The sequence below is a fragment of the Struthio camelus genome, chromosome 7, assembly GCF_040807025.1.
Source record: "Struthio camelus isolate bStrCam1 chromosome 7, bStrCam1.hap1, whole genome shotgun sequence".
In the NCBI taxonomy this organism is placed as follows: domain Eukaryota; kingdom Metazoa; phylum Chordata; class Aves; order Struthioniformes; family Struthionidae; genus Struthio; species Struthio camelus.
The window spans coordinates 39,332,782-39,359,005 of NC_090948.1; the positions used below are offsets into that span (position 1 = coordinate 39,332,782).

General features: G+C 42.2%; 1 protein-coding gene across 3 annotated transcripts; it reads left to right on the plus strand.

Annotated features, from left to right (window-relative positions):
- Positions 1-14: 14 nt before the first annotated feature.
- MACROH2A2 (macroH2A.2 histone) lies at positions 15-26,088 on the plus strand. Of its 3 annotated transcripts, none has more exons than XM_068951202.1 (9): positions 15-334; positions 7,005-7,237; positions 12,920-13,026; positions 15,268-15,465; positions 17,391-17,501; positions 18,552-18,651; positions 19,885-19,974; positions 21,866-22,040; positions 25,327-26,041. In XM_068951202.1, exons 2-9 carry the CDS (start codon positions 7,066-7,068, stop codon positions 25,490-25,492), a joined length of 1,119 nt encoding a protein of 372 aa, XP_068807303.1. In that variant the 5' UTR covers positions 15-334; positions 7,005-7,065; the 3' UTR covers positions 25,493-26,041. The 3 variants fall into 3 exon arrangements, with proteins under 3 accessions (XP_068807303.1, XP_009673994.1, XP_068807304.1); XM_009675699.2 differs by lacking the exon at positions 15-334 and adding an exon at positions 1,083-1,526 and having other exon boundaries at positions 25,327-26,088; XM_068951203.1 differs by lacking the exon at positions 15-334 and adding an exon at positions 1,221-1,456 and having other exon boundaries at positions 25,327-26,088.
- The last annotated feature ends 136 nt before the right edge of the window (positions 26,089-26,224 follow it).

Sequence of the window (26,224 nt, forward strand, 5' to 3'; positions counted from 1 at the left end):
CTGCCTGGGAGGGCGGCGGTGAAAGGGGGGTTGTTGCAGGCCCGGGCTGCAGTGACTCCTCCTAGAGGCGGTATGCGGAGCGGGAGGAAACCCCTTCCACCACCCCCCCGCCCCCCCGAGAGGAGCCGCCGCCATCGCCATCGAAACATACAATACCGGCACAGAGCCGGCGGCTGAGGCGGAGCGAGGGCGGGGGGGGGGGAGAGAAAGAGAGAGAGAGAGACCGGCAAGGGGGCGAGGAGAAGAAGGGGAGGAAGAAGAAGGGGGGAAAAAAAAAGAGGGAGAGAAAAAGAGGAAAGGAAGAGAAGAAGGAGGCGGCGGCCGGCACCGGCAGGTGAGGGGCCGCGGAGGCCGCTCCCGTCCCTCCCTCCCTCCCTCCCTGCCCGCGGCCCGAGCCCGCTGTGGCGCCGCCGCTCCCTTTCTCTGGCGCCGGCGGCGCTGAGGAGAGGGGGGAGGGGCGGGCGGCGGGCGGCCGTTGGGGCGCGAGGCGGCGGCCGTTGGGGCGCGCGCGGGGGGCCGCTCGCGGGGGAGGGGGGGGCGAGGCCGCGGCGCGCGCGCCCCCCCCCCTTTTTTTTTTTTTCCCTCTCCTCCTCCGCTCCCCGCCCCGGAGGCCGAAGCACTTCCCGTTCCGGGGACGTGCCCCGCGGCGGGCATGGCCGCCGCCGCCGCGGCCCCCGGTGGGGGTGGAGGGGGGCGATGTTTGCGCGGGAAAGCCAGCGGCCACTCACTCCACCCCCCCTACCCCCCACCCCCACCCCAGCGCCGCGCCTCAGGGCGCCTGCGCCGCCCGCCCTTGGGAGCGCGCGCGCGCGCGGCGCCGGCACGCGCCCCTCCGCTTTCCTTTCGCTCACAAGCTCCCAGCCAATCAGCTCGCCCCGCCTAGCCCGGGCTCCTGGCGGCACCGCCTACCCCCGTGCCCCGCTCTCAGGTGTTTTGGCCCTGCCGACCAATCAGCGGGCGCGGAGGGAGGAGGGGGGGGCGGCGGCGGCGAGCCCGCGCCGCGAGCGGGCAGGCGGGCGGGCGGGTGGCCAATGAACGCGCACGCCGCTGCCCCGAGGGGAGTGGGAGGGGCGCGCGCCTCCAGGCAACGGCGTGGGGGGCGCGAGCGCCGGGCGCGGCTGCCAACGGCCGGGCTCCCGGCGGGGCTCCCCGGCCTCGGCCTCCCGCTGCGGGCGTAACCGGAGCGGCACCGGCCGCAGAGGCTCCGTCAGCGGCCTCCGGGGCGGGAGCGACGCCGCCGCCGCCGCCCCGCGGTAACCTGGAGGTCTCGGGCTTGGCGCCCGCTCCCCGCGACCTCGGCCGCCTGAGGAGCAGCGTGCGAAGAAGACTGGTTTTGGGGCGAGGTTCATGCCTTCGTTCAGCCTGTGAATGTCCTCCGAGTTCGCTTCGGCTGTGCTGTGGAAATCGGTCTCTGGGCTGTAACTGCAATTTCGTGGGTGAAGCGCCACCTGCAAGGGCGTGTTTTGTTGGCTTCAGTGTGCCTTTGATGCTTCTTTTAGTGGGAACCTGGTCTGCGTCATTTTGGAGTAGGTTGAGTCTGGGGGACGTGCTCTTTGCCTGCTGAATTGCGCCGTGTTCATTGGTTGTACCTCACCAGTTTATTCAGGAAATAAGTTTCTGCCTTAAATCTTCTGAGTAATTTTAACAAAGCGGTGTTTGTACGTGCGTGTGCAGTTTAGGACGACCCCTAGACAGAGTGTCTTTGAGTCGCTTGTCAACTCCTAACTATTCAAATAGATGTCAAGCTTAAGATGAGGAAAGTGCAGGCATCTCGCCTGTCCTTGATTTCAGTCTTTGTTTCCTGAGTTCAAGTTTTCTTAGTATTGGGAAGCTAAGACTTCTAGAGGCCAAGCACGAGTGATTAGCGTATGTGGGCCATCCAGAAATGGTGTTCAACACAACACTGAAGAATAATTTCAGTAGAAATAGGTCCAGTGCAAAGCCTTGCAAGGACTCTGATGCTAGTTCTGTGACCGAGACCACTTAAAAAATACTGCCGTGAAGCATCAGTGTCTAGCCATTTCTGAACATTTCAGCCTGAGTATAAATAGTCAATGTGAGCTTCTGGTTTAGCTCACAGTATAATGTCTGTATCTAAATGTCTGATTGTCACAGCTGTTTGAGGGAGTGCACTTGACGTGTTGTGTTACAGATTAGTCTGCCAGGTGACGTAGCCACCTGTAAAGTCCAGAGAGATATATGCTATTGTCTTCATGCACATGGTATGTTATTTTCTTCCTGCACGTGGCCTGCAATAACTGCTGGCTCAAACTGGTGAGGAGTTTACCTGATCATTACTCAGATATTTACTGACAACTAGTTGCTAACGTGTATTTCCTCTTGGTGCAGCTATTATCTTAGCTTTCCTATATCTTACGTATGATCTGGGATGTGAAGAGTAACAGCCAGAACTTACTTTTTTTTTTTTCCCTCCGGTGTTGCAACAGTCTTGGTGACCCATTGTGCGAACTAAGACTTTCTTTTCTTTGATTGACTCTGGTATTTTTTTCTTCCTGAGAGAGAAATTTAGGTGGTTTCTCTTGATCAGTGTGCTTGAACTGATGCAAGTCTGTGGTGGCTAAGGAGAATTCAGAGTCACAGCTTATGAGCCTTTGTTGTAAAAGATAGCCTAGTATATGTCTGAGAAGCACCCTTGTGAGTTTAAGAGCGCGTTCTCATTTCTCCTCCTCTTTTAGCCTGTTAACATCGCTTGAGGGAAACGGCTTCTGCTTCAGACTTGACTGAGCAGAATTCTAGATATTATTCTAGATACTGTTCTTTTTGATCAAATGTTAAATCAATCAATCTTTGTGTTATTTAATAACGCTATTCAGAAGATCTTAGGCATTTTGTACTGCACTAAACTGACGTGCATTCACGCTTTCTTACCAGATCTTGACATGTTCATCTCTAAAACTGTTTCTAGGCTAGCTTTTCAAGTACAGTTCACCCTCACTTGGAGGCTGCAATCTCTTTCTGTGTCAGTAGGTTATTCTTGCTTTTCTAAAAATGGTAGTAGTCTTACATAGTCATCTTTAGGTGGTAATTTTGTTCTTCTGGCCATGGTGTAGGAAGGACTAGAAAGAGGTTTTAGGATTACTTTGATAAAGCTTGATCTGTTGGGATATGGGTGTGGGGTGCAAATTTCACAGTGGTCAGTGAGCGTAGCAGAATGTTGCAGGGCAGTCTGTTGTTGCAGTGAGCTTGTGGATAGTCATCACTCTGTGCAGGTAACAATAATGGGGGGGAAAAAAAAAAGGGATATTAGGGTCTGTAGTGGAGGAGCCTTCCAAGTGGCCAAAAGAAAGTTTTCCTCCAAAGCAGATCTGCTTGAGAGTGAGGAGGAAGCATAGCTCTTTTTTCAAGGATCAGAAGGAAAATGTTGCTGGTTCCTTTTGGCTCTAAGGAAGATATATTTCACTGAGGAAGGCTCAGCTTGCAAAAGTCTATCCTGTTTTCATCATATTGTGGAGAGCTCCAGGAGATCTGGTAGCTATTAAATCCCCCACAGCAACCCAGAGGTGTTGGAGTCATGGCAGAGTGGGAGTGTGCCGTGACCAATTAGGAGACTGGAGACATTAATTGCTTTCAATTGCCCGATCCTCCAGATGTCACAGTAGTCAGATATAGATGCAGTTGTTCCAGCTCAGCTGAGATGGACTTCGCATAAATGGCATGGCCGTATTTTTTAATGCAGACTGTAGTTTATAAAGGCAAGCCCTGATGTAATGAACCAGTTGGCAATAAGGGAATTAATGTGGTTAGACTTGAGTTCTTTCAACTGATAAACCTTTGACATTATGCTGTATCTCCTAAATAGAACCGTTAGGACGGAAGTGCTCAACTTTTAGCTCTTCAGCTGTTTGTAGCTTTGGAGCAGTTCAGGTGAGTGTATCACGTAACTAGTGACAGGTATGACTTGATTTGCATCCTCCTAGGTAAGCCAGATCCTTGCTTGTGGGAGAAATGAGCCAGCAGGGCCCAAAATCCTGGCCCCTGGGGCCTAGGTGCAGGCCGAGCATAGCCCTGTTCTGTGAGAGAGCAGTGAGGTCACAAGTATCAAGAGTCACCTGTAGCCTGTGCAGTCCTTAGCATCCACGCTCAAAGATATGTGGCAGGGGATAGTTTGCCATGCTGGTTTATCACACTTCCTTTGTGCAGGTCCACAGTAAGTATACTGTATAGATTTGACTATGCTGTAGCTTTGATTTCCACCAAAAGTCATCTTCCATAGGGGAGAAGGCAAGAGCAGAGCTTCATGGTATTTCACGTGTTTGTTTATATATCACTGGATAGTATACCCGGTTCCCTTAAGTTGCAAAAAAACAGAGAGGGAACATTAGGACAGTTTTGAAACCTTTTTTTTTGTTTGTTTGTTTTTAATGTATAGACTCTCACAAAATTCTGCAAATGCACCTGATCTGTTACCTGCAGTGTATTTGGAAAAATGTTTTGGAAGTCCACGGGTCACGGTAGGGAAAATATGGTTGTGGGACTTGCAGTGGGTGTGAGAGATTAGGAAAAAATAAAGGAGTAAAGAAAGAGGTGGAAATGTAGATAAGGCAACAGAAGAATGAGCCAGAAATGTATATAATGTAATAGTATGCCCTACAGTACTGTGCTCAGTTATACAAATATGTTTTGATTTTCAATCACAGAGGCCGAGTACAACCACAGAATTTTCTGTGGATGCCAACCTTGCGGCATTGCTTTTTTCACTAATTTACAAGCAATGGGGATTTGGTACTATAGGAACAAATATACAAGACATTAGCTTAATATGATTTTGATATGTGGTTCTTTGTAGTGTACTCTTTCAGTATGGTTCTCTGTAGGGATTACAGTGCAGGACAGAATTCTTGGGCCATGAAGCTGTCCTGCTGGTATCGTAGGAATCACATCATAGCTAGTGCATGCTTTTATTAAGTGGCATCTTAAAATGAGTTACTGCTGCTCATATTACTCATAATAGAAGGCTGTTCCAGAAGTTCTTTCCTCTGATGGCTAGAAACTTAATTCCCAGCCTCCATTTATTCATTAATTTGAATGTCAGTTATCACACAAAATGAAAAGGATGCTTTAAAAAGGTTAATCAGTAGCAGAATATAAAACCGACCATTTATAAAGGGTTTGTCACAAATTGCAGACTTCAGCAAATAAGAGGACTAGATGAAGGGACCTCAGGAGATCATCTAGTCCATCCTCCTGTCCCAAGGCAGGTCCAGTGCTACCTGTGTCTTTCTGGACATATATTTCTCTAACCTGTTTAAAGCTGTCCTGGTAGGAAGATTCTGCAGCCTTCCCAGGTGATCTGTTCTGGTGCTCTGCTATTCTTCTGGTTATGAAGCTTTTGTACGAGTCCTTCTCCAGTTTACTTTTTCTTCCTGACAGGTGTGTATGGAACCTTTACTCCCTGCATCTTTGAAGCAGTCTTTTATGTCTGTGAAGACCGTTATCGTGTCTTCCCTCTTCTTCTAATCTTTCTGTTTAGTTTGTGTCTGAGACCTCTGATTATTCTTATCACCCTCCTTTGGATTCACTCTAATTGCTCCACATATGTGAAGTGACGTATCTGCAGTTGAACATAACTCCTCATCTAAGGCTTAGTGCTGGCTGTTGACATTGTTCTTTCTTTTTCCTGTGTGACCTCTTGGTTCTAGTCAGAACTCTGTCCTAGCGGTTGTTTCCGGTCTTATAAAATTGATTACTCTTGAATAAATGCAATTAATACATTGCTTGGGAATTTTTGTTGACTTGTATCTGTTTGAAATGGCGTGTGCCGCCTTCCTTCTTTTGTTTCCTTGTTTTACTGAAGTGAACGAATAGCGGGAATTGTGTAGGTATGCGTTCATCGATGGAAATGTCTTCTGCGGCAGTCACGCTCTTCGTTTCCTCCTGAGGAATGAATCTGGATCTACTGTGTTGTAACTGGGTTTATAATTAGGCCACTTGGGCAGCTATCAAAATGGAGTTAAAAACAATCTTATTCAACAAAGTTAAAACCTCACCATTATTTGACTAAGAGTGAGAACTCTGTGTGTAATTCAGACCACTTGCCGTCTGTAAAGTGAACTGGCCGACTCCAGGGTTTGCTGTCCGTTTACCTGGAATCTCATGGTTGCCAGAAAAGCAAGGAGAGAACTAGGTCTGTTTTCTTTGCTCCTACGTATAGCCTAGGTTGGCTCTTCATGGGGGGGGAAAAAACCATCTTCAGAGCGTTAGATGAGCAACAACAACCGCAATCAGTAGTCAATCCTTTTAAGATGAGAGATTAAAGAAGTCCCTTTACGTTCATGGAGGCAGGTTTCCACAGCTCTCAGTAGCTGCTGTGAAGGTGATCCAGAGAGAATTACTAAAGCAGTGAAGTCTGTGAGCTGCCACCCTAGGGCTCTGTTCCTGAGGCCAGAGCAGTGCAAGGGGAGGTGCATAAAGCACAGTTGTTTTGCAGCTTCTCATCTTAAGGCATGCATACTAAATTCAGTGAAGTTGTATTTCTAAAAGACCTGAGAAGGAGTGTGCTTGTAGGTAGCTTTTATCTTCTGCTGTGCAAGTGGTACAACTTCCTCTAGTTTTCGGTGAGGATGGTGCCAGTATCTGCTTTTCAGCTTGTTTTATGTTATCCTTTACCTCAGTTCTTCTCTGTTGTTTATAACTTGCTAAACTTAACAATCGGAACTGAAATTTTCCATGCTGTCTGCCTTGGTGTGATTTGTTTTATGTGTTTTTTTGTTTTTCTTTTTTTTTTAAAGATTCAATTAGTGTGCGTTTGACTTTCTTTTTACTTTCCCAACCATTCTTTCTGTGGTGGTGGTATACTAACAGGGCAGTAGTCAGGGGAAGAGCTGTAGCAAATGTTCCAGTTATCCATCTTTAAATGGATAATGCTTCTGCTTTAACAGTTACTGAGACAGGATTTGGATTTTTCCTCCTGTAAGAACAAGGAGATCTATACAAATGTTTCTCACATACCGAATACCAATCGAGTTTTTCTTTTTCTCTTGCAGCTTTTGGGTTGGAGCAAGGGGATAAGAATCGCCAGCAAATTGAAAAGCACACAGCTGCAAGATGTCGGGCCGAAGCGGGAAAAAGAAAATGTCCAAACTGTCACGCTCAAGCAGGGCAGGTGTTATTTTCCCGGTGGGGAGGATGATGCGCTACTTAAAGAAAGGGACGTACAAGTACCGGATAGGCGTTGGAGCGCCAGTTTACATGGCAGCCGTCATAGAATACCTAGCAGGTAAACCAAGAACCTGATACTAGAAGTGCTGATCACGCACAGAAGTTAGGGATATTCATGGGACCTGAATATGATCGGTACCTCTGAAAATGAAAGCATAGGGTTTGTTGAAATTTGCTTAAAATGCTTAAGGGAATTAATTTGTTTCTTGGAAAGCTTGGGGATAGAAATGTTCTCCTTTAGAGGCATCACGCTTGATTGCTAGTTGGAAGGATTATTTTTCATTGCTCTGCAGAGTGAGGAGTCCCATCCAGGCAGCTTTTGTTCCAGAGGAAACTGATATGAAGTAGGGGTTTGATAGCATTGGATATGAATAACACGAGAGAGAAAAAAGCAAATTCACCTTGTATACCTATAGTGCTTCTTAAGTAAACAAGCTGTTTTCTTGGCCTCCTCTCTCGTCACAGAACAGTGTCAAGATGTTACGAAATATGGATGTGGTTCACCTGTGTTTTAAAAAAAAAAAATCCTTTTGTTTTGCTTGAATGTATAAAAAGCTATGACCGTGTCGGGGCTTAAATCTTTCTACATACTAGAAGTTTTCCTTTCACTTATGAAGCTGACCCCCCCTTCGGAGGAAGGGGCAGATGTCATACTGTGATACAGTATACTGCAATATGCTGTGATATGTTGCAGTATTTCAGGCTGTTCTTTGAAAATATCTGTGCTCAAATTCTTATCTACATGTGGAAAATAACACGTTAGCAAATTGTTATACTGCTCAGTGTAGAGAAGAGTGTGGTTCAAGTTACTCTAGGTGTTACAGATCAAGACTGAGGTGCATTAGAGAATCTGTGAAGAGTCACAAGCCTGGAATTAGTTGAGTCAATTGTGTTTGAGGTGTGTAGTTTATCTCCAAAACGGCATGGAGGAAGCTTGCCTGGAGCCTGGTTGCCTACGTAACAGCATACCAGTCTTTACATAAATACTGCTGTCTCCTTTACACTTGAGAACCTGTGCTCTCAACCAGAAGTTAAAAGCAGTATTTCCTATTGAAGGTGTGGAGACAATTTGAAATAATGACAATCAACTTCACATGTTAAATTTCTGATGATGCCTAATAGCATGTTACAGGAACTTACACATTTGTGCCAATTAATTGCAGGATCAGAATCCATCTTTTTTCTGAGGCTATTTTTGAAGCTGGAATGAAAAACTATTGCTGATGTGGAAGAAATATAAGCGAAATATAAACAAAGTGTTTAAGCTCACATTTATGCTCATCTCCATCTCCTCTAAGAGATAAGTCCAGAAGAAAGAGCTGGCTTTAAAATAAAACAAAATGCATCTGAAAAGTAGAATCAACATCCAAAACGATGAGCCTTCCCCTCTTTTGATGTTTTACCCATGGCCTGGAGTGGACCAACAATTTGCGTGGGTGCGATCAGCCACCCGTGTGGTCTGTTTAAATTCCACATTTGGGTTGCCCTGAAGCACAGGGCCTCTTAAGTAGCATCCTCTGGATGGCACATACAGATCTTGAGCATCCAAGTTCCCAGTCACCAAGTGGTTGAGACTGCCTTTTGGCTTTGGTATGTGCTGTCCGTCACAAGTCCTTAGATTCTCAGTTTTTCCTTTAGGTGCAGCATTACTTGTAGCTAGCTGCATCTCACAGCCATTATCAATGCTGAATCTGAGTTTTGAGTTGTCAACCCTATTGTTAAAATGCCAGCAGGCACTGCAGCTTAACTCCAGAAGAGGTACTTTTTAACTTCAGTTGATTAGCTAATATAAGGAAGATCTCATCAGGGATCTAGAACTCTTTTTTTTATATCCTCTCTATCCTGTTTCAGACCTTAGGCTTGAAAGTCATATTGCAAAACTGCAACTTAGTTCCTATCCAGAGTTCACTGAAACAGTCTTGGACTCCGCTGGCTTCGGAGTCAAAACCTCCAGCCATGAAAAACTGGTCTCATTCTCATTGGATTTATAGACTATGCAAGATGCCAGACTGCACCCTGAATGTGTGCAGGGCTAACTACAGTCATCCTCATATAAATCAAACATCATCTGAATGTATCCCATAACGCACCTTTCCAAAGTAGGAGGCTAAAAATACAGATGTCTCTTGCTTAGGAAGCAGGAGGTGTATAAATGGTCTGCTGGTTGACTGTTGGATTTGTCAATGCAAAGCCCTCTCTGACTCGAGGCAGGACGCAGTGCCAGCAAGTACTTGTTCTTTCAAAGCTCATCAACTGACATTCTCCTCTGTCTGGTATGCCCACCTACCTTCAAGAGACAAATTGAGCAGATACTTTTCCACTCGCAAATGGAGGACCAAGGACTCCATCGTTTGAAACCCCTTTTCAGAGCAAAGGTATTCTTGAGGTAGATTTGCACATGGCAGTGTAACAGGAACTGTTGAGGCTTATTCTCAAGGGAAGGTAGAAACCGAGATAACCTATCTGAAATCTTTCTGATTCTGTGATCGGTAGTGTATGTCTTACCTATCGGTCCTGCCTGAGCACTGCACAAAAGCAGACTGGACTCAGCTGAAAAAATAGCTTTGCCCTGGCAATGATGCTTTTAGTTTCCAGACCTCCAAATCTATTGGTCCACTGATACGTAAAGAAATCTCTTTTTTTCTGTATGTGCCGTCATTGGATAAGAAAATGTAATCCCATTCAGTTTATAGCGTGGCTCTTGTGTATATTGGTTATAAGACAATCCTGTTCTTCACTGGTCCAGAATATTCAATAAGTGGGAGAAAGGCTGCATTGAAAGGACTGAGAGAAAATATCTTTTGGGGGTCACTCTTATTTTTGTAAGTTGGAGAAACAAACAGTAGTGCCCTATCTTCCTTTGAGCCTGAGAAACACCCTAAGTTTTTGTAAAGGTTGTCACAGAGGAGAGAGGAGAGGAGATTCGACTTAGTGTTAAATAATGACAATATGATCACCTACATATGAGCTTAATTGTCTAGGCGTTGTGTAGAGTCGGGCAGTTCTGGACATGATTCAACTGACCTACATTAGATGTCTGCTGAGACCAAGATGCACTGTAGGATGTGTAGATGAGCTAGTTTGTTTTTACCTGTCCGTACTGAAGATGATCTGAATTTGAATAGATCGTTCCCTCCCAGAAATTTATTTGAACAAGAAAATTCACTGAACTATGTTCTTTCCTTGAAGTTATGCTTCCAGTGTGGAGGCATCCAGTGTGGATTTTGAATCTTGAGGGAAACAAGATTATTTCAAGATTTCACTGCAATTCTTAATATCTGTTGCTGAGAGGATGTAAAGTTAAAACCAACTTATCTCTGAGAATATCAAGCCACCTGATTGCAAATATGATTGTTAAGAGAATAGGACCTTGTTCTAGGACCTATATTCTCAGACTGTGGTCTACATAGAGTTTAGGTGGCCTCAGCTGTCAATATGTTTCTACTTGAAATAGAAAGCAGTCTCTTTAGGGATCTGTTCACATCAGCTGAGGATGTGATTACTGAAGCCGCCAGATGCGATATTGCATTTTACAAATGCAGTTTTAAGACTGTGAGTCCCTACCTCCATCCTGAAGCCATCAGTATGGCTTCAAATATATCAAACATCAGGATGTTTCAAAATAGAAAAATATGCATATAGACAATCATTAGAAGGAGGTAAGGCAATTATTTACCTATGCAAATAATTGGCATCCTTTGATACATTAATTATATGCGTATTTCACAGTCTGTTCTGCTTAGTCTCTACCTTGGATTCCCTGCTTCCTGGTGTCCTGTGGTAGTTTTAAAAAAAAGTGGTTGGCGTTTGAGTGTTCTGCATTTTTTGCTCTTAACATTAGGCAGAGGACATTTGAGTGCACCATCTGGACGCTGGCCAAAGGACCCAGAACCTTGGGGACTGGGGTGAGCACACAGTTAGCAGAATGTGCCTATTGTTGGCACATCTGAAAGAACTTCAGTTGCCATGCAGGTAAGTATGTTTTTTTCCTGATGCGAATTTCCTCTGCTGTCAGCATATATCTGCAAAACCCACTGGAGAAGTATGGGTCTCTCTTCTTGCTTTATGCTGGTCTGCATAATGGATGACAACCTATTACTGCTGTCTGCTACTGCATTAGCTCCAATGGCAGAGGTCAGGGAGGCAGATCCGAAAGTTCCAGCCCGGTAGCCCAGCATGGGTGAATATAGCTGGATTATATAGGATTTTTTTTCAATCACCTCCTTTGAAGTCCAAGTCAGGCATTGCAAGGTTAGGAAATGCCGGAGCTGAGGTCACTGATCTAACTTTTAATATAAACCCAGTGTATATTTCTGTTGCGATGACATTTTTTGATTTATCACACACTGATTTTTTTTTTTTCCTCCGTGGTTATGGCAGCTATAGTTCTAATATTTCCTAAAATTTAAGTGTCTTTGCAACTTTGGTAATATTTCTTGAAAGTTTTCATGCATAATTGTGAAAATTGCAACAGGTGCTGTTCTAAACAATGACTTTTACATCTCTAATGTAAAGACTACTCTTATGTAGTAGTGAAAGCTGGGTGACAAATATGCACCTTTGTTTTTCTGACTGAGTGAAATTGAAAGCTTGTATTTTTCCCATGAACTGAGAGCTAAACCTCTTGTTGATGTCCCTTGGATTTTAGCTGGAGAACACTACGTAGGTTTCCGCTAGATTGAAAGTTCTTCCGTTTGTAAAGCTAACGGTTCTTTTTGTAATCCATTGAAAGAGAATAAGACGTCACCAACGGAACACTGATGGGCTTTTGCTTTCTTGCACGTATTGCTGACAAATTTAAAAGCAAAAATGAAAAACAGAGGAAAGGGACACTACTTACTTTTGCAATGCAACAAGCTGCAAGTATGTCTTTTATGATTGTTCTGAGCGAAATACACCCTTCTCCTCACTTGCTTACGTAAGAAGTAACTGCTAAGTAGGGCCAAACTGTTAATTAATTATACTGATTGTTGCAGTTTAAATAAGGTGAAACTCAAAGATTTCTGTGTCTTGTCTAAAGATCATAAAAACCTCAGAGACTTTAGGTCACAGCTGAAATGTTACTGCAAATTTAGAGAAACTGCCTTTGAGATGACCTTCTACTCCTGGAACATATAGAAGGAGCTTTCTACCAGTAGTTGATGCATTGAAACTCAAGTTGTCTGCTTGCATCTGAGCCAAACCCTTCATAACTTATTCTGAAATGAAGATTCTCACAGATTTCCAGTGCCCTTTAATGTAGTATTGTAGCATCGCCTGGCTAGTCTGTTGGCTTTCAGAGTATTTCTTTAAATGCACCTCAGTCTTCATCTTACTTATCTGGTCCTAAGAATCCTTGCTGTTTTGTCAGAACTTTCTTTACTAGGTTTGGGGTTTCTTTGCATGCTTTCCTGTTTTGTTGTTACAGGGTTACTGCTATGTTTTGGACTGTTTGTTTGTATAGAGAGTTTTTTTTTTTGTTTTTTTCGTTTTTTTGTTTTTTTTTTTTGGAAAGAGAATTCTGACTTGGGACTTGAAAAAGCAGCTATGTGAACCAAGCTTAGCATATTTTCTGCTAGGTATCCTTTATGTAAATTTGCAAGCATATTTGGTTTGCTTTCTGTGTTTTCATAGCAGAGATCATTTAAAGCGGGAAACACCCTTGAAAAGGTAACTCGATATTAAGGGAATGTAAATGTGTACATGCAGGTGTACATACGGTGCATTTTTGTTACTCATTTTTATCTCAATGTATTTGCAGCTGAAATTCTAGAACTAGCGGGAAATGCAGCGAGAGACAACAAGAAAGGAAGAATTGCCCCCAGACACATCCTCCTGGCAGTTGCAAATGATGAGGAACTGAATCAGGTACCTGTTTACATTTCAGTGCGAGAGTTATGCTCTGTAGCATGAGTGAAGCTGCTACTGTTGAAAGTTAGAAGCAGTCTAGTCCAGCATATGAGTGAGAATCCAAATAGTAGAGCAGAAGAAAGTAAGATTTTGCCCATCTGTATAAAAGCAAAATATTTGTATGCATCTACTTTTATTTCTATAAATACATGGAAAGGGATGTGAAAAGGAGGATGTTAGGTAGGAGATTCATTGCATCAAAAAGTTTCACTGTTCCTCTCCAGCTGTTGGGCTCTGCATATAAGCAGTGATGGAAAATGGTGACTCTGGAGAGCAGTTCAACACATGCCCAAATTGAAGTGTCTCTCCACTGTCCATAAAGGGACCACAAACCACTTGTTTTAAAGAGAGATGGCTTTTATATGGCTAAAGTTAGGTGTGATGAATCTTAAACCTACATGTTGTGTTCTTTCTGGTTTGAGTAGGTATGCTGCAACAAGCAGCACACATGGAATCTTTTACAGTTTTCTGGTTGAGGTTTTTAAATATCTGACTTTCTCCTCGATTTTATGGGATAAATTTTGCTAGTTGTCATCCAGGATCGCGTTCTTTCAGTAGCCCCTTTGGAAGAGGTTGGGTATGCCCTCACCTTCATGGCTCCTTAGTGTTTTTCTTTTCATGTTCATGCATGCTTCTGTTCCCCTCTGGAGAGAAATGTACCGTAAGTGCCTGAGACCAGTTTGTGAGCCAACAGTGTCCATATAGGACCTGAGTGCTCTCCTTTTCCTGTACCTAGGTCTTAAAGGATATGAGATATACCCAGCAACTTGGTGTTCTTTTTCGTGGTTGTGCCTTTGAAGTGCAGCTTCCAGTGGCTGCAAGCCTAGGCTGTCTCCTTAGATTTAGTGATTTTTGTTAATGTAGCTTAAACTAATTAGCTAATTGCTTAAAGGCATCTTTTTATATAGTTTAGCTCTACATTGAGAAATACCTGTATCTTTTGGTCTCAAATTATTTTTCCTTACTCCTTTTATCCGGGCTCTAGGATGACACATCTCTGGATTTAAATTTTGCTGCTTTAGCAAGCCGTGAGTCCTGTTAAAGTGGGTAAAACTTATGATTTATCTTTTGCTCAGGGACATCCAGTTCTTACAGAAAACGTGCCATATGGAAGACCTGTACCCAAAAGCTGTAGAAGTGTCTTTCCTATTATACTGTGTGTGAGGCCCACCTTAGACAGAGGTCTGGCTCACTTTCTGTGACTGTTGCATCCAGGACTGCCTCCCCCTCCATATGCCTGAGTCACATTAGCACCCAGACTATGATTTTCAATGCTCTGACTTTGAGGAGTCTAACAGGATCACTTCTGCTTAACTTGTTGAGTGAAAAGAGAGGTCATGGCATGGGCTGTGAACTGTAGCATTCAGAGATGCTGGAAAGGTTCAGTCAGCATCAAAGGATCTCTTCTTGGAGAGCCCAGCGTGAACATGGATGACATCATTCGCACTTTGAAAGATTCCTACACTGTGTTTGACTCCTTTAAAAAATGAAAACATGATGCCTGTGAAGTCATCCAGCTCTGCTCCTCTGTTACAGAGGACTGAAACGTCAAAACAGAGGCCAGGAGAGGGCAAAGAATGATAGTATCAGTCCATTCCCTGCTAAGTAGTACTGGTCACAGTACCAGTAGATCTACTGTCATCAGTTAGGAGTTTAAAAGATTTTGTCCTCCAGATAATACCATGGTCCTGTCCCGTACAGTGAGAATGGCCCCCACTGCTTCCCTGAGTCCCTTGTTTACCTCTACAAGGCAGGTGCTTGGGGCTCATACTTCCACTAAATCCACTCCTCTGCCAAAAGGATCTATAACCCCATCCTTCTTTGAGCAGGGCTGTGGCGCTGTCAGTTTTAAGCGCCAGCAGGCTACATATCTCCTCTTCAGTTACTTCATTCACTGCTTGTGAATCACCAAGAGTAGGTATGCAGAAAGACCAGCACTGAAAGAAAGAGGAGCGACTGGCCTGTAGAGTAACTGAGTTTGCTGGGATGTGCTGACTGAATAAACACTGTGACCTGCCAGGTTTGTGTCGTTGTAGGTTTCTCCCTAACTGGATTCTCTCGTGATAAAGGAACAAGGTGCAGTGCTTTAGGACAGCGTGTGCTCTACTTGGGATATGGTCAGCAAAAACAGCTTGAGCACATAGTAGGAGAATCTGTAATGGGAAATTTCCTGCTCCTTTACACTGTTTCTCCTTGCAGTTGCTAAAAGGTGTGACTATTGCAAGTGGGGGTGTCCTGCCCAGAATTCAGCCGGAGCTTCTAGCCAAGAAACGAGGTGCCAAAGGCAAATCTGAGACCATCCTTTCCCCTACTCCTGAGAAGAAAGGAAGGAAATCCATGGTGAGCAAAAAGAGTGGGAAGAAAGCAAAGTCTGCCAAGGCTAGGACACCTAAAAAGGTAAGTGTGAGGCAGATGTGGCATTCGAAAGGTGTGGGAGAGGGATTGGGTCAAAAAACATCTAAGAATATTAGGAGAAATAGATCAGTGCTTCTGCTTTAGTTATTTGTTTGTTACAACTGGAAATGGGAGGTAGGAGTTGAAAACAGATACACCAGGATTTGTTTCTCTAAACTTTTGAAATTATATTTTTGTAATGAATTTCCATAACAAAAACCTTTAAAGCTTTGAGGGAAACTGTTCAGGTTTACCTTGTCACCCTTTGCAGTACCTTCTTGAAAACTGTGTAGAACGTCTTTATCCTCACACTAACTGTGCAGGAATGATCTCTAGCATTTAAAATGCAGGAAGCTGTGTTTTTAAATCATTCTCTGGTTGACAGATATCACACCTGCAACCTTCTGCGGTTACCAGGGTGCTGTTAAAGAATTTCACTGGTCAGAGGACTTGCTCTGACATGGTATATAAATGCCATTTTGACAAGCTCTTTGTTTCGTGTGTGGTGGTGTGGTAACACACGCTGTGGTGGTGTGTGTGGTGTGGTGGTGTGGTAACGCACGCTGTGGTGTTATTAATGGTTTTTAGAAAGCTGAGAGAAGAGTAAATCAGAACTTGACCACTGCACCTTCCCTAACAGTGGCTCATCCTCTATCACTGTCCAAGATAGTTTACTGTGATTAAGTAGTAACCTAGCCCGATGCTCCTTGGTTTGTCATTCCAGAGCTTAGATGTTAAAAGGTTAGTAAAGTTTTGTCTGGATAGGATTAAATCATTTTAAGGTGTGATCTAAACTTTTTAAACCTCTTATGTTGAGCCCATCTTTTCTGGAATGGGCTTTGCTAGATCTTTGACAAATATTTGATAGCTCTCCATAGCTGGGAATATGCAGAAATTACATTTAAGAAGGGAACCACAGGAAGTTCCATCTGAACCTGAGAAAAAAATTCTTCACTGTGAGGGTGACAGAGCATTGGAACAGGTTGCCCAGAGGGGTGGTGGAGTCTCCTTCCCTGGAGATATTCAAAACCCGTCTGGATGTGATCCTGGGCAATATGCTCTAGGTGACCCTGCTTGAACAGGGAGGTTGGACTAGATAGATGATCTCCAGAGGTCCCATCCAACCTAAACGATTCTGTGATTCTGTGAATAGAATTATTTCGTAGTTAGAATAGGATGCCTCTGTGTATTGATCTCAGCGACCATGCTCCTTTGAATTGCGCACATGCAGAATTTGGGGCTTGTCAGAAAGAGTTGGCTTCTTGACATCCCTTGAACCAAATGTGGAGAGTTGTGAGCACGTGCTCCCACAGCCCTGATAGGAACTTCCAGCTGTCCTGCTTCTGGAGCTAGGTTGCTTGAAGGAGTATGTCCCACAAAGGGAATTTTGCACTCAAACTTCAGTTAGTAGTTAGTTGTTTCATTTTGTCATTCCAGCTACTTGTGTTGAGGTGCGAGGGCTCGCTCTTGTCAGTATGGATTGAGATTTGTGATTTATTAGCTGAGACTTATGATATCATTCAGATATGTTTTCCTTCAAATTGGAGCATTGACTGGGATGCTAAGTTTGATTTAGTATGGGCTCTGCTCTTTTAGCAGCACAAATCAAAAAATAATACAAACACACCCACAAATACAACCTTAATCATGAGTAAAACCACAGATGGATGTGCGTACCCCTGACTCTTACCATGATCCCAAACTTACGTAATGCCTGAGATGAACCACTGATCTTTTGGCGTGTTATAGACCACAAAGAACTCTGTTGCATAATCTTTGGGGAGTAAAAGGCTATGAATAATATATTGCCCCGAGAAGATATTTGTAGTAACTGATTAAATCTATTCTTTGCTGAGAAATTGTAAACACTGACTTTGTGTGGAAGGTTCTTGCTTATTCTGTGGGTTTTTTTTTTCTTTTCCAAATAGAACAAACAAAAGGACAGTGAAAAAGAAGGAGCTTCAAATTCAACATCTGAAGATGGACCTGGGGATGGTTTCACTATCTTGTCCTCCAAAAGCCTTGTGCCAGGACAAAAGGTAATGCAAAGTTACAACAGATGATGATCACACCAGCGGAGCCTAGTATAAACAGAAGAATCCTTTTTATCGAACACCAGTACAAAATCTGCTCTCCGTTTTCTGTCGGTGGTCCGAAATATAAGGCTTGATCTAAAACGCACTCAAGGCATTGGAGGGGGTGGGGCTGTCTCCACAAAAATTAGAGCTGCAAAAAAAAGATTTCTAAGAGTAAGGCTGGTCAACTTTTCCTCTTGGGGAGAGAGCTATACTGATTCATTTCACTGGCTAAAGCTGTACTAGGATTTTGTTTTGGACTCAGCTGTGTTGCTTATAGCATACTGCTGAACCAAATTTTACCTTCTAGGCTATGTCTAAACAGCTGGGGGTAGAAGCATTTCTGAGATCTCATACCCCAGCCACATCTTGCCTCAGTTCTGAGCCAAGTCCCTAAGACCACCCAGCAACTTTCACATGTTGGTTGGTGCCCAAAGCCTGGGTGCCCCAGCTGAAAGCGAGCTACAGGGCGCTGCGCTCTTTAAATAGAGGGTCTTACCAGACCTCTGGAACATGCCTATCTCTGTTTCAGAATGAACTGTGGCAATCCAGAATTAGAAAACTATCCCACCAAAATACCTGCACGTCTATAGTTTCTAGCCAGACTGCACTCGCCATTAGGTTTTTTTTTTTTTTTTGGCCATCCTTAATTTTTGACCCATTGAATGAAGCTGCAGGCTTTTTTTGCAGATTTAGCTATGGAGATGTAGGCAAGTGTTTTTTTTTCTTTTTTAATTACTTTTATTTCAAATAGTAGGGTCATCTGGAAAAAACTTTCTAGCAATAGTTTCCTTTGGCACAAGCTTCCAAGCTGTGGGAATATCGTGAAACAGTCTAACTGGTGTAGAAATTAAAGTTTAAAAAGGAGAATCATGCATACTGAACACAATAAATTTAATGATCTCTGAAAGCCAGAATCTACCCTTCTTCTGGTTTAGTTTTTTGTTATAAAAATTATTTTGCACTCAGATTACTAGTTTTAATTCTCTCTACTCTCTCATCATCATCCTACAGCTTTCTTTGACACAGAGTGACATCAGCCATATTGGCTCCATGAAAGTAGAAGGCATTGTTCACCCTACAACTGCTGAAATAGACCTCAAGGAGGAAATAGGTGAGGCTCTGCTGCACGCAGAAAAAGCAAATCTAAAGTTGGAACGGTATCTGGTCTACTAGCTGCCTGCTGAGATTCCATCCTGTTTCATCTGAATCTTCCCCAGGCCATAAAATATCACTTACAACACTTCTGAAAATCAGACTGGAGCTGACTAGGTATAACAGGCTAATCGCTAATTTTTATTATTTTTTTTAAATGACGGCTAACGACAATCAAACACAGATAATTTCTTAAAGCACATGGGCAGCAAAGGTGTAAATGATCATTATTAGTCTTTTCTTTACTGGAATTTTTTATATTTGCCTAGAAAATTCTGGGAGGAAAATTATATATGTATATAAGTAGCATTTCTAATTATATTTTTTACTGTAGGATTCTACATGCTTCAGAAAAACCTGTATACAAAGCCTTATACTGCTCATGTGAAATAAAGAAATGTTATTATCAGTTTTGTACAAAGATGGAAATTGAAGCAATAGGGAGGTAAAGCTGCTTGCCTAAGATACAGTCAGTTGCATTGATAGGCCCAGAATCCAGCTGCAGGCTTTGGATCATTGTTTTATACAGGCATCATCAAGAACTTTGCTGACGTTCTGGCTATGTTTATTTCATGAATTATTTCAGGAAAGTTAATTGGGTTAGCATGTTGCATTGATTTTAGAGACTGAATGATATACGTGCTAATGTATATTGCTCAGCCACAAGGGACATGAAGTTAAGTTACAAAATATAGCTCATTAGCGCTCCATTGTATCTTCTTCTAAATTCCTGGACTATCTTACAAGTTGAGAGTTCTGGGGTTTTGCTAGGATACTATTCCTGAAGGAAGGTGGCACGCTTGATATTTTGGGGTTTTTTTTTTTTTGATGGGTTATGAACACCTTGTTTGTGGTAGTTTTGAAGCTGATAAGGATGTTTTGTTTTTGTTGTACTCTGGTCTGTTTAGGAAACAAGTCCTACAAATCCCACTATTCACATTTTTAACTTAAGGCAGAGGAAGGTAGCATACTTGCAAATAATTATATTAAAGCACTTCCAGTAATAGCATACAAAGCTTTTCAAAACCAATAAAAAGTGAACTTTATCTGTGGCTGATAGAGTGGTAACATAAACATCAGCTGCTGCTAGACACGACAGTACATGTACAATGTTCTTCTTTTAAATATTGTAGAGTTATTTTTTGCTTGTGGATACTTTGGAGCCAAGGTCTTTTGCTTTGTGTCCTTGCAGGTAAGGCTTTGGAAAAGGCTGGGGGAAAAGAGTTTTTAGAAACGGTGAAAGAGCTTCGCAAGTCTCAAGGACCTTTGGAAGTTGCTGAAGGTAAAAAGGATGTTATGTTCTTTTCTAGAAATACGACACTCCATATGTTCTTTTCTCTTGACGTTCTGCTCTGTTCTTGATTATATATGTGCCTTTGCTTATGTGAGGTAAAAGTTCCCATTTCTTCTTCAAGGCTGTTAGCCTGCTTAGGGGGGGGAAAAAAAAAAAGAGAGAGAAGAGGAATAAAGAGAAGAGGAATAGGATACCTATGTGCTCTGCCCATTCTGTCTTTGGGTTTCTAGCTACCAACACAGATTAAAGCAGGCTATTTAATTTACCTAAGGCCATTTCTATCTGTGGAGTCCAAATATTAAGGAAAATTTATGCTGTCGCCTTTGTGCCGTCTTTCCTCTTCTGTTTGCACCACATTCCTTAGCAAGAGCCAGAAGCAGCTCACAGTCTATTGCAAGAACTATGAGAACAGTAGTAGTTTATAAATTTTCCTGCTTTTGCATGTTTGATGAACAATATCATCAAAGCGATTTCCTTAGTTTGTGTGATCACAAATAAAGATGTGACATAATCTTTAGGATTTACATGCTTTTTTGCTTAAATTGCTGCTCTTCTTCCAGGCACTACAACTACGTTACAGAAATATAAAAGAACTCTGTGTTCAACTTCACATGTTTAGCCTATATGTAGCAGCGAATAGTTTGGGGCTTGAGATTGTCTTCCTTTGAACAAATTAAACCAATTCCTAGGGTGTGAAGGTGGGTAAAGGGCAGATGGAGAGAAATTGCAATGTATTTTCTAGTGCCTTATTCGACTTAGTATCTCAATACCAAAGATATGAAATGCTTAAATAGTCCAGTTTTTAAAATTCCCCAAGATAAACAGCTTGGTTTATAGTCCCAAATGATCGGGAAAATTTTGTACAATATATTTCACTTAACTTTTGCACTGAATCATAAATATATGCCATATCATCAAAGTAAACTACTTTTTTTTTTTTTTCTGTTAACTTCACTACATCACTAGAAAATAGACCCCTTTTACTCTGTTAAGCTAGTCCCAGGAAAGAAGGTAACCTTGGTTTAATAGATGGAAAATGTACCCTCTGTTAGCCATTGCATTGTGTTGGTGTGTTTGAAATTACCACTTCCACTGGGTGTGAGGTAAGCAATACTAAACAGCTCTTAGTGCCTGGAGGTTTACTGCAAATATTTGAGTTCCAGCCTAATGGGCCCTGAGTTCAAGCGCTGCTCACAGGATTTCCTTAGTTTGTTTGATCACAAATAAAGAGGTGACATAATCTTTAGAATTTACATGCTTTTTTGCTTAAATTGCTGCTCTTCTTCCAGGCACTACAACTACGTTACAGAAATATAAAAGAATAGATAATAGATATAATAGATAATAGAATAGACAATAGATAATTGGATCTAGCTGGTGGTTACTTTCAGCAGACTTTGATTTTCATGTCTGTATGTCTGAAATGACCCAGCTGTGAAGTGGGAATAAATACCACTCCCTAACACTCGAGCTGTAATGATGATGCAGGATATTGATGAAGCATTCTGATGTGGCTGTGACTGCGCTACAGAAATGCCTGTTGAGGAATTAATGATACTGTGTTCAGTGCAGAGTTTTGATGTTCAGCATGAAAGAAATCCAAAGTCCGTACTGAATGAGAAAGCTATAACGTATTATTGAATAACTGCATGCTGACGAATGAACCCTGGGTCCTTTGGTCTCCAAAGAAGTAGTGACTGATTGCATAGTTAATGACAAGATGCTCAGATTATGATTGCAAGGGAATCATTGTGGCATATGCTAATTCCTAATGTATGTCTTTGTAGAGGTGACTTAATTAACAGATTGCTTTGGACTGAGAGGTCATTGCAGAGTGATTTCTATTCAGAACTCAATGTTATCTTTTCATTTGTTTTAGCTGCGCTTACCCAGTCTAGTGGCCTTGCAGCAAAGTTTGTCATCCACTGTCACATCCCGCAGTGGGGCTCAGACAAGTGTGAAGAGCAGCTTGAGGAGACTATTAAGAACTGCTTAACAGCTGCAGAAGACAAGAAGCTGAAGTCTGTGGCTTTTCCCCCTTTTCCCAGTGGCAGGTACGAATCTTTCTGCGTAAGAGGATTCTGTATTATGTAACAATTGTATAATTAGCTATTGGAGGGTTGCTGCTGTGATAGAGATACCATCTCATCTGTGACGTGAAGGGGGCTGACCCTAGCTCCACTGAGGGCTGTGGCAGGTGCAGGTGACACAGTGCTGCTCCAGATTAAAGCAGCTTAAGTGCATTGTTTGCGTGGAATGACCAGAAAGGCTTTATGTAAAGAAATTACCTAAATCACAGGAGAGCTGTGCTTTCTATTGCTAGTGAGTAATTTTCATTCTTCTACTATGGGCCTGTGGAACCTCAGTTTTCATATCCCCTCATTTTATTGTGGTGAATCTTATTAAAGTGCTGTTAATATTAATAAGAAGACACCAACATAATACTGAAGACAATGTGAGCCAGGTAAACATAGGGTATTTACTTAAGTCGTCCTAGGAGTATATATTAAAAAGACTAGTTGGACAAAATGTTTCCTTTCAAAGGAAAATCATTCTGTTTTTCAAATAATAGAGTTATTGCTCTAAAAAGCAGACTTCACATCTCTCTCTTAACAGCTGGCAAATAAAATGTGCTTGACTAAGAAAGCCAAAACTTTTTTTTAAGCTGACAGTTTGCTAATCTTGCTTGGTCCGTGATCATAAGAAGTCTTATCCAAGCCGCACTGACTGGAGAAATTGTTCTTTCATGTTGGAGTTTGCACACTTAGGACTAATTTGAAAGGCAATGACTGATTTTTTTTTTTTTTTTTTGTTAGTAATGCCCAAAGAATTGACTGCATAGCACAGTCAGGTTGTGTTGGCCCTGTAGTGGGGAAAAAAAATCAAAGTAAAAGTGCATTTTGTTCACTGGATTCACAGGGGGATCAGATGCCTTTTTTACACAGATGCTTTCTGAGACAAACATTTTTATGGACCAGGATAAAGGAGTGACTAGAAAAGCAGTATAATTGTAGTGATTTTTATTTCCTTTATGCCCAGGTCTTTTTGCTTAGAGTATTTGGTAAAAGCAAAACATGATAAATTATTATTAAAAAGTTGTAAAATGATTTATCATACAGTAAATAATAATGAAGTCTTTAAAAATAAATGTGAACTGCAGCTTTTACAGCAATAGTCTCTATAGGCCTTGTGTCTCTTGTGAGCATTGTCTAAGAATAATCCAGTCCTAGAGCATCAGCGCTTGTGCAGATCCTTCTGCTCCTTAGTTCCTTTTCGCTCTCTGTTACTCTTAGAATTGCTCCTGTTACGGAGAAAATGTAGGGTAGGTTTTAGCAGAAGCTGCTCTTTTGCACTGTATTTATCAAAGGACCTCAGAGTTGTCTGAAAAAAAGGCATAGAGTTTTTCAAAGACTTCTAATGGCTTTGTGCAGAGATGCAGGTTAGCATAAAATGACAACAAGAAATAATGTTTTTGTTGGGTTGATCAGGACTTATGCAGCATTATTTCTGTAGATTTTCTTCATGGTCACAGCTTAGGAACTGTTTATAGTAACAGATAAAATGTAGGGGAAGTAGCAACAGATAGCCTATCTTGGTTGTAGTAGGACTTTGCACCTCCATGACCTTGCCGTGAAAAGTAGAGAAATGCAGTCTGGATGAAATAACTTGTGCTGGCAAGTGGGTATAAATTAGCAGAAAAACATTTTCTAAAAGCTTGTATTGCTACCTTCATGCCAAAAAGACCTATCAGCAGAGTTGCTGCAGAGAACTGTTGTGGGACTTAAGGCTAGTAAATACTGTTTGTTAGTAATCATTTGGATGATAGACGATACACATGCAACAGTTTTGGATGGCTAGTTCCCAACTGTTCTTTTTTGGACACGATTTAACATAAATGTGGTAAGAAGTCTGAAATCATTGACATGAAGTTGAGTAAGAAGTGAATAGTACTAAACTGAGGAAGAAAAATAAAAACAAATGCACAGCATAATGCTGTTGAGAGGAGAAGAAGAAAAGACTGCAGAAGGCGGTTCTGGATTCAGTTAAAAGAGGTGCCACAATTTTTCAACTGTAAGGATTCGTAGGTACTGAAATGGCTTATCTGTGTATTCTGATTTTAGCCCCATCACACCTTTAAGACAGGTTAGATGAACTTCTTTCCGAGGCAGAAAAGTTATGTGATCCTGCTTTAGAACAAAGGTGTGAGCTAGGTTGTGTTGGCCAAATTTTTTGGCATGGATCTGACTTCTATTGGAGTGTTACCATGCAGTAGAACGTAAATAGGAGGCATTAAACTCAAAGGCAGCCAGAAGAGTTATGCTCAAAGCCCTGCCTAAAATCTCAGCCAGATCTTAACGCGCCTTCAAGCAATTCAGTATGCTCTAGTAAAGTCTTATTCAGACTCTCCCAGGTATTTGGCTTCCTGCATGCTCATGCAGCAAGCAAACTGCATCAAAACGACTCAGTATTGCACAAAATCAGCAGATCCTAGCATAAGCATGCCTCCAAAGCCTTCTGTCATTGTAAGGCAGCAGAGAAACCCCAGCAAGGAATGCAGAAGAGTATCCTTTCCTCCCAGATATCTGTGACACAGGATATGTCACATTTGTGATAGGTTCTCAGCCAGTTCTCTTGTAATACTGAGATGAGGGTGAAGGAACTGAGTTGCAACTGAGTGGTTTTGCACCTCAGCAGAGGAATATGAGAATGATTAAGATGGAGCAAACGCTGCTGTTTGAGAAACTCCAGTCTCAAGTACCATGGAGCAGGTGCCCCAAGACATTTCAACATAGTTCAAAACTACACTCGCTATAAAGATTGGTAGCTTTTTGGCTCTTCTGTTAGAGAGAGTATTACCATCAACGTAAATGAGGGAAAGGGTCTTGGATTTAATTTGGTGTGAGGTTCTCATTTCAGTTATTTTTACTGAAGTCTCAAGCAAATTATTGTTAATGACAGACTGAGGAAGAGTCAGGTGTGTGGTTTTTTTTGTTTAGTTTTCCACTACAAAATAAATCACTTTTTGAACTTTTTAGCCTGCCCTACATGGCGTGGAAAGGCTTAATCCTAAAGGATGGTGTTTAAAACAAAAAGGTTGTGTGGTAATAAAAAATAGAAGCAAATAAAAATAGTAACTATGTCAGCAAGAAAATAATATGATGAATATTACTATCAAAACCTTGGGATTGGCTTCTGGGATTTACACTTTATAAAACTGGTGTTGTCTTAACAACAGGCTGTAGCTGGTATAGCTGTGGTTCCTTTCAGCATCACGTGTGCACGATGCTTGCGCAGATGGTTGACATTCACTTGTTTTATTTTTGTTCCCCTACCACATAGAAACTGCTTTCCAAAACAGACGGCAGCCCAGGTGACTCTCAGAGCCATTTCCACCCATTTTGATGGCACCAGCTCTTCCTCCTTGAAGAACATTTACTTTCTGCTCTTCGACAGTGAAAGTATTGGCATCTATGTGCAAGAAATGGCCAAGCTAGACACTAAGTAGCAACGGCAGCCAAATGAAACTTTATTTTTCAACATAAACTTGAGTAGCATTAAAAGCATTAGAGGTGGGTTTTATTTTTTCAATGTGGTGAGGAGGGGGAGTGGTAGTAGTGTGATGTGTTGTGACTTGATGAAGAGCTGTTACTAGAGGTGAGAGGGGTTTAGTCTGATTCCTTCATGCTATCAGCATCCTCTGCCCATTTATATCACCTTAAGCAATTGAGTTACCATCTCTTTTCAGAAGTTTTAGTGTCCCTTGTTACTTTAGTTTAGAAGTTTTAAAGAGTAACCTCATTTTAGATTTGTAGCAATGGATTTTTCACGCACACACACTAAAGAAAGCTCTTAAAAATGTTGTGCTCCCCTTTTCCCCTCCCTTGAAGGTGGGTGGTGAGCTTCTGCTTCCAGTTCATGTGGGGGGAAAAGGACTTTAGAAGTGACGCATGTGGAGCTTCTGTTTTCCTTTTAACTCACACTAATCTCTGTAATTACTGAGAGTATTTCATGGTGATTTTTCCTGTTTGTTTTATAAGAAAAAAGAAGAAAGAGATGTGTCAAGTGTGGTTATTGTTATAAACCCTACTTTTGCTCTGGAAACTTCTCACTGTTAAAGGTACTGCTTTTTTTTTTTTTTTTTTTTTTTTTTTTTTGCTGTATCACACTTAACACAAATGTAGCAGCTTTTTGGCTGAAGTAGAGAGCTGTGTAAGTGACAAAGTTGCAGAGGAGATGT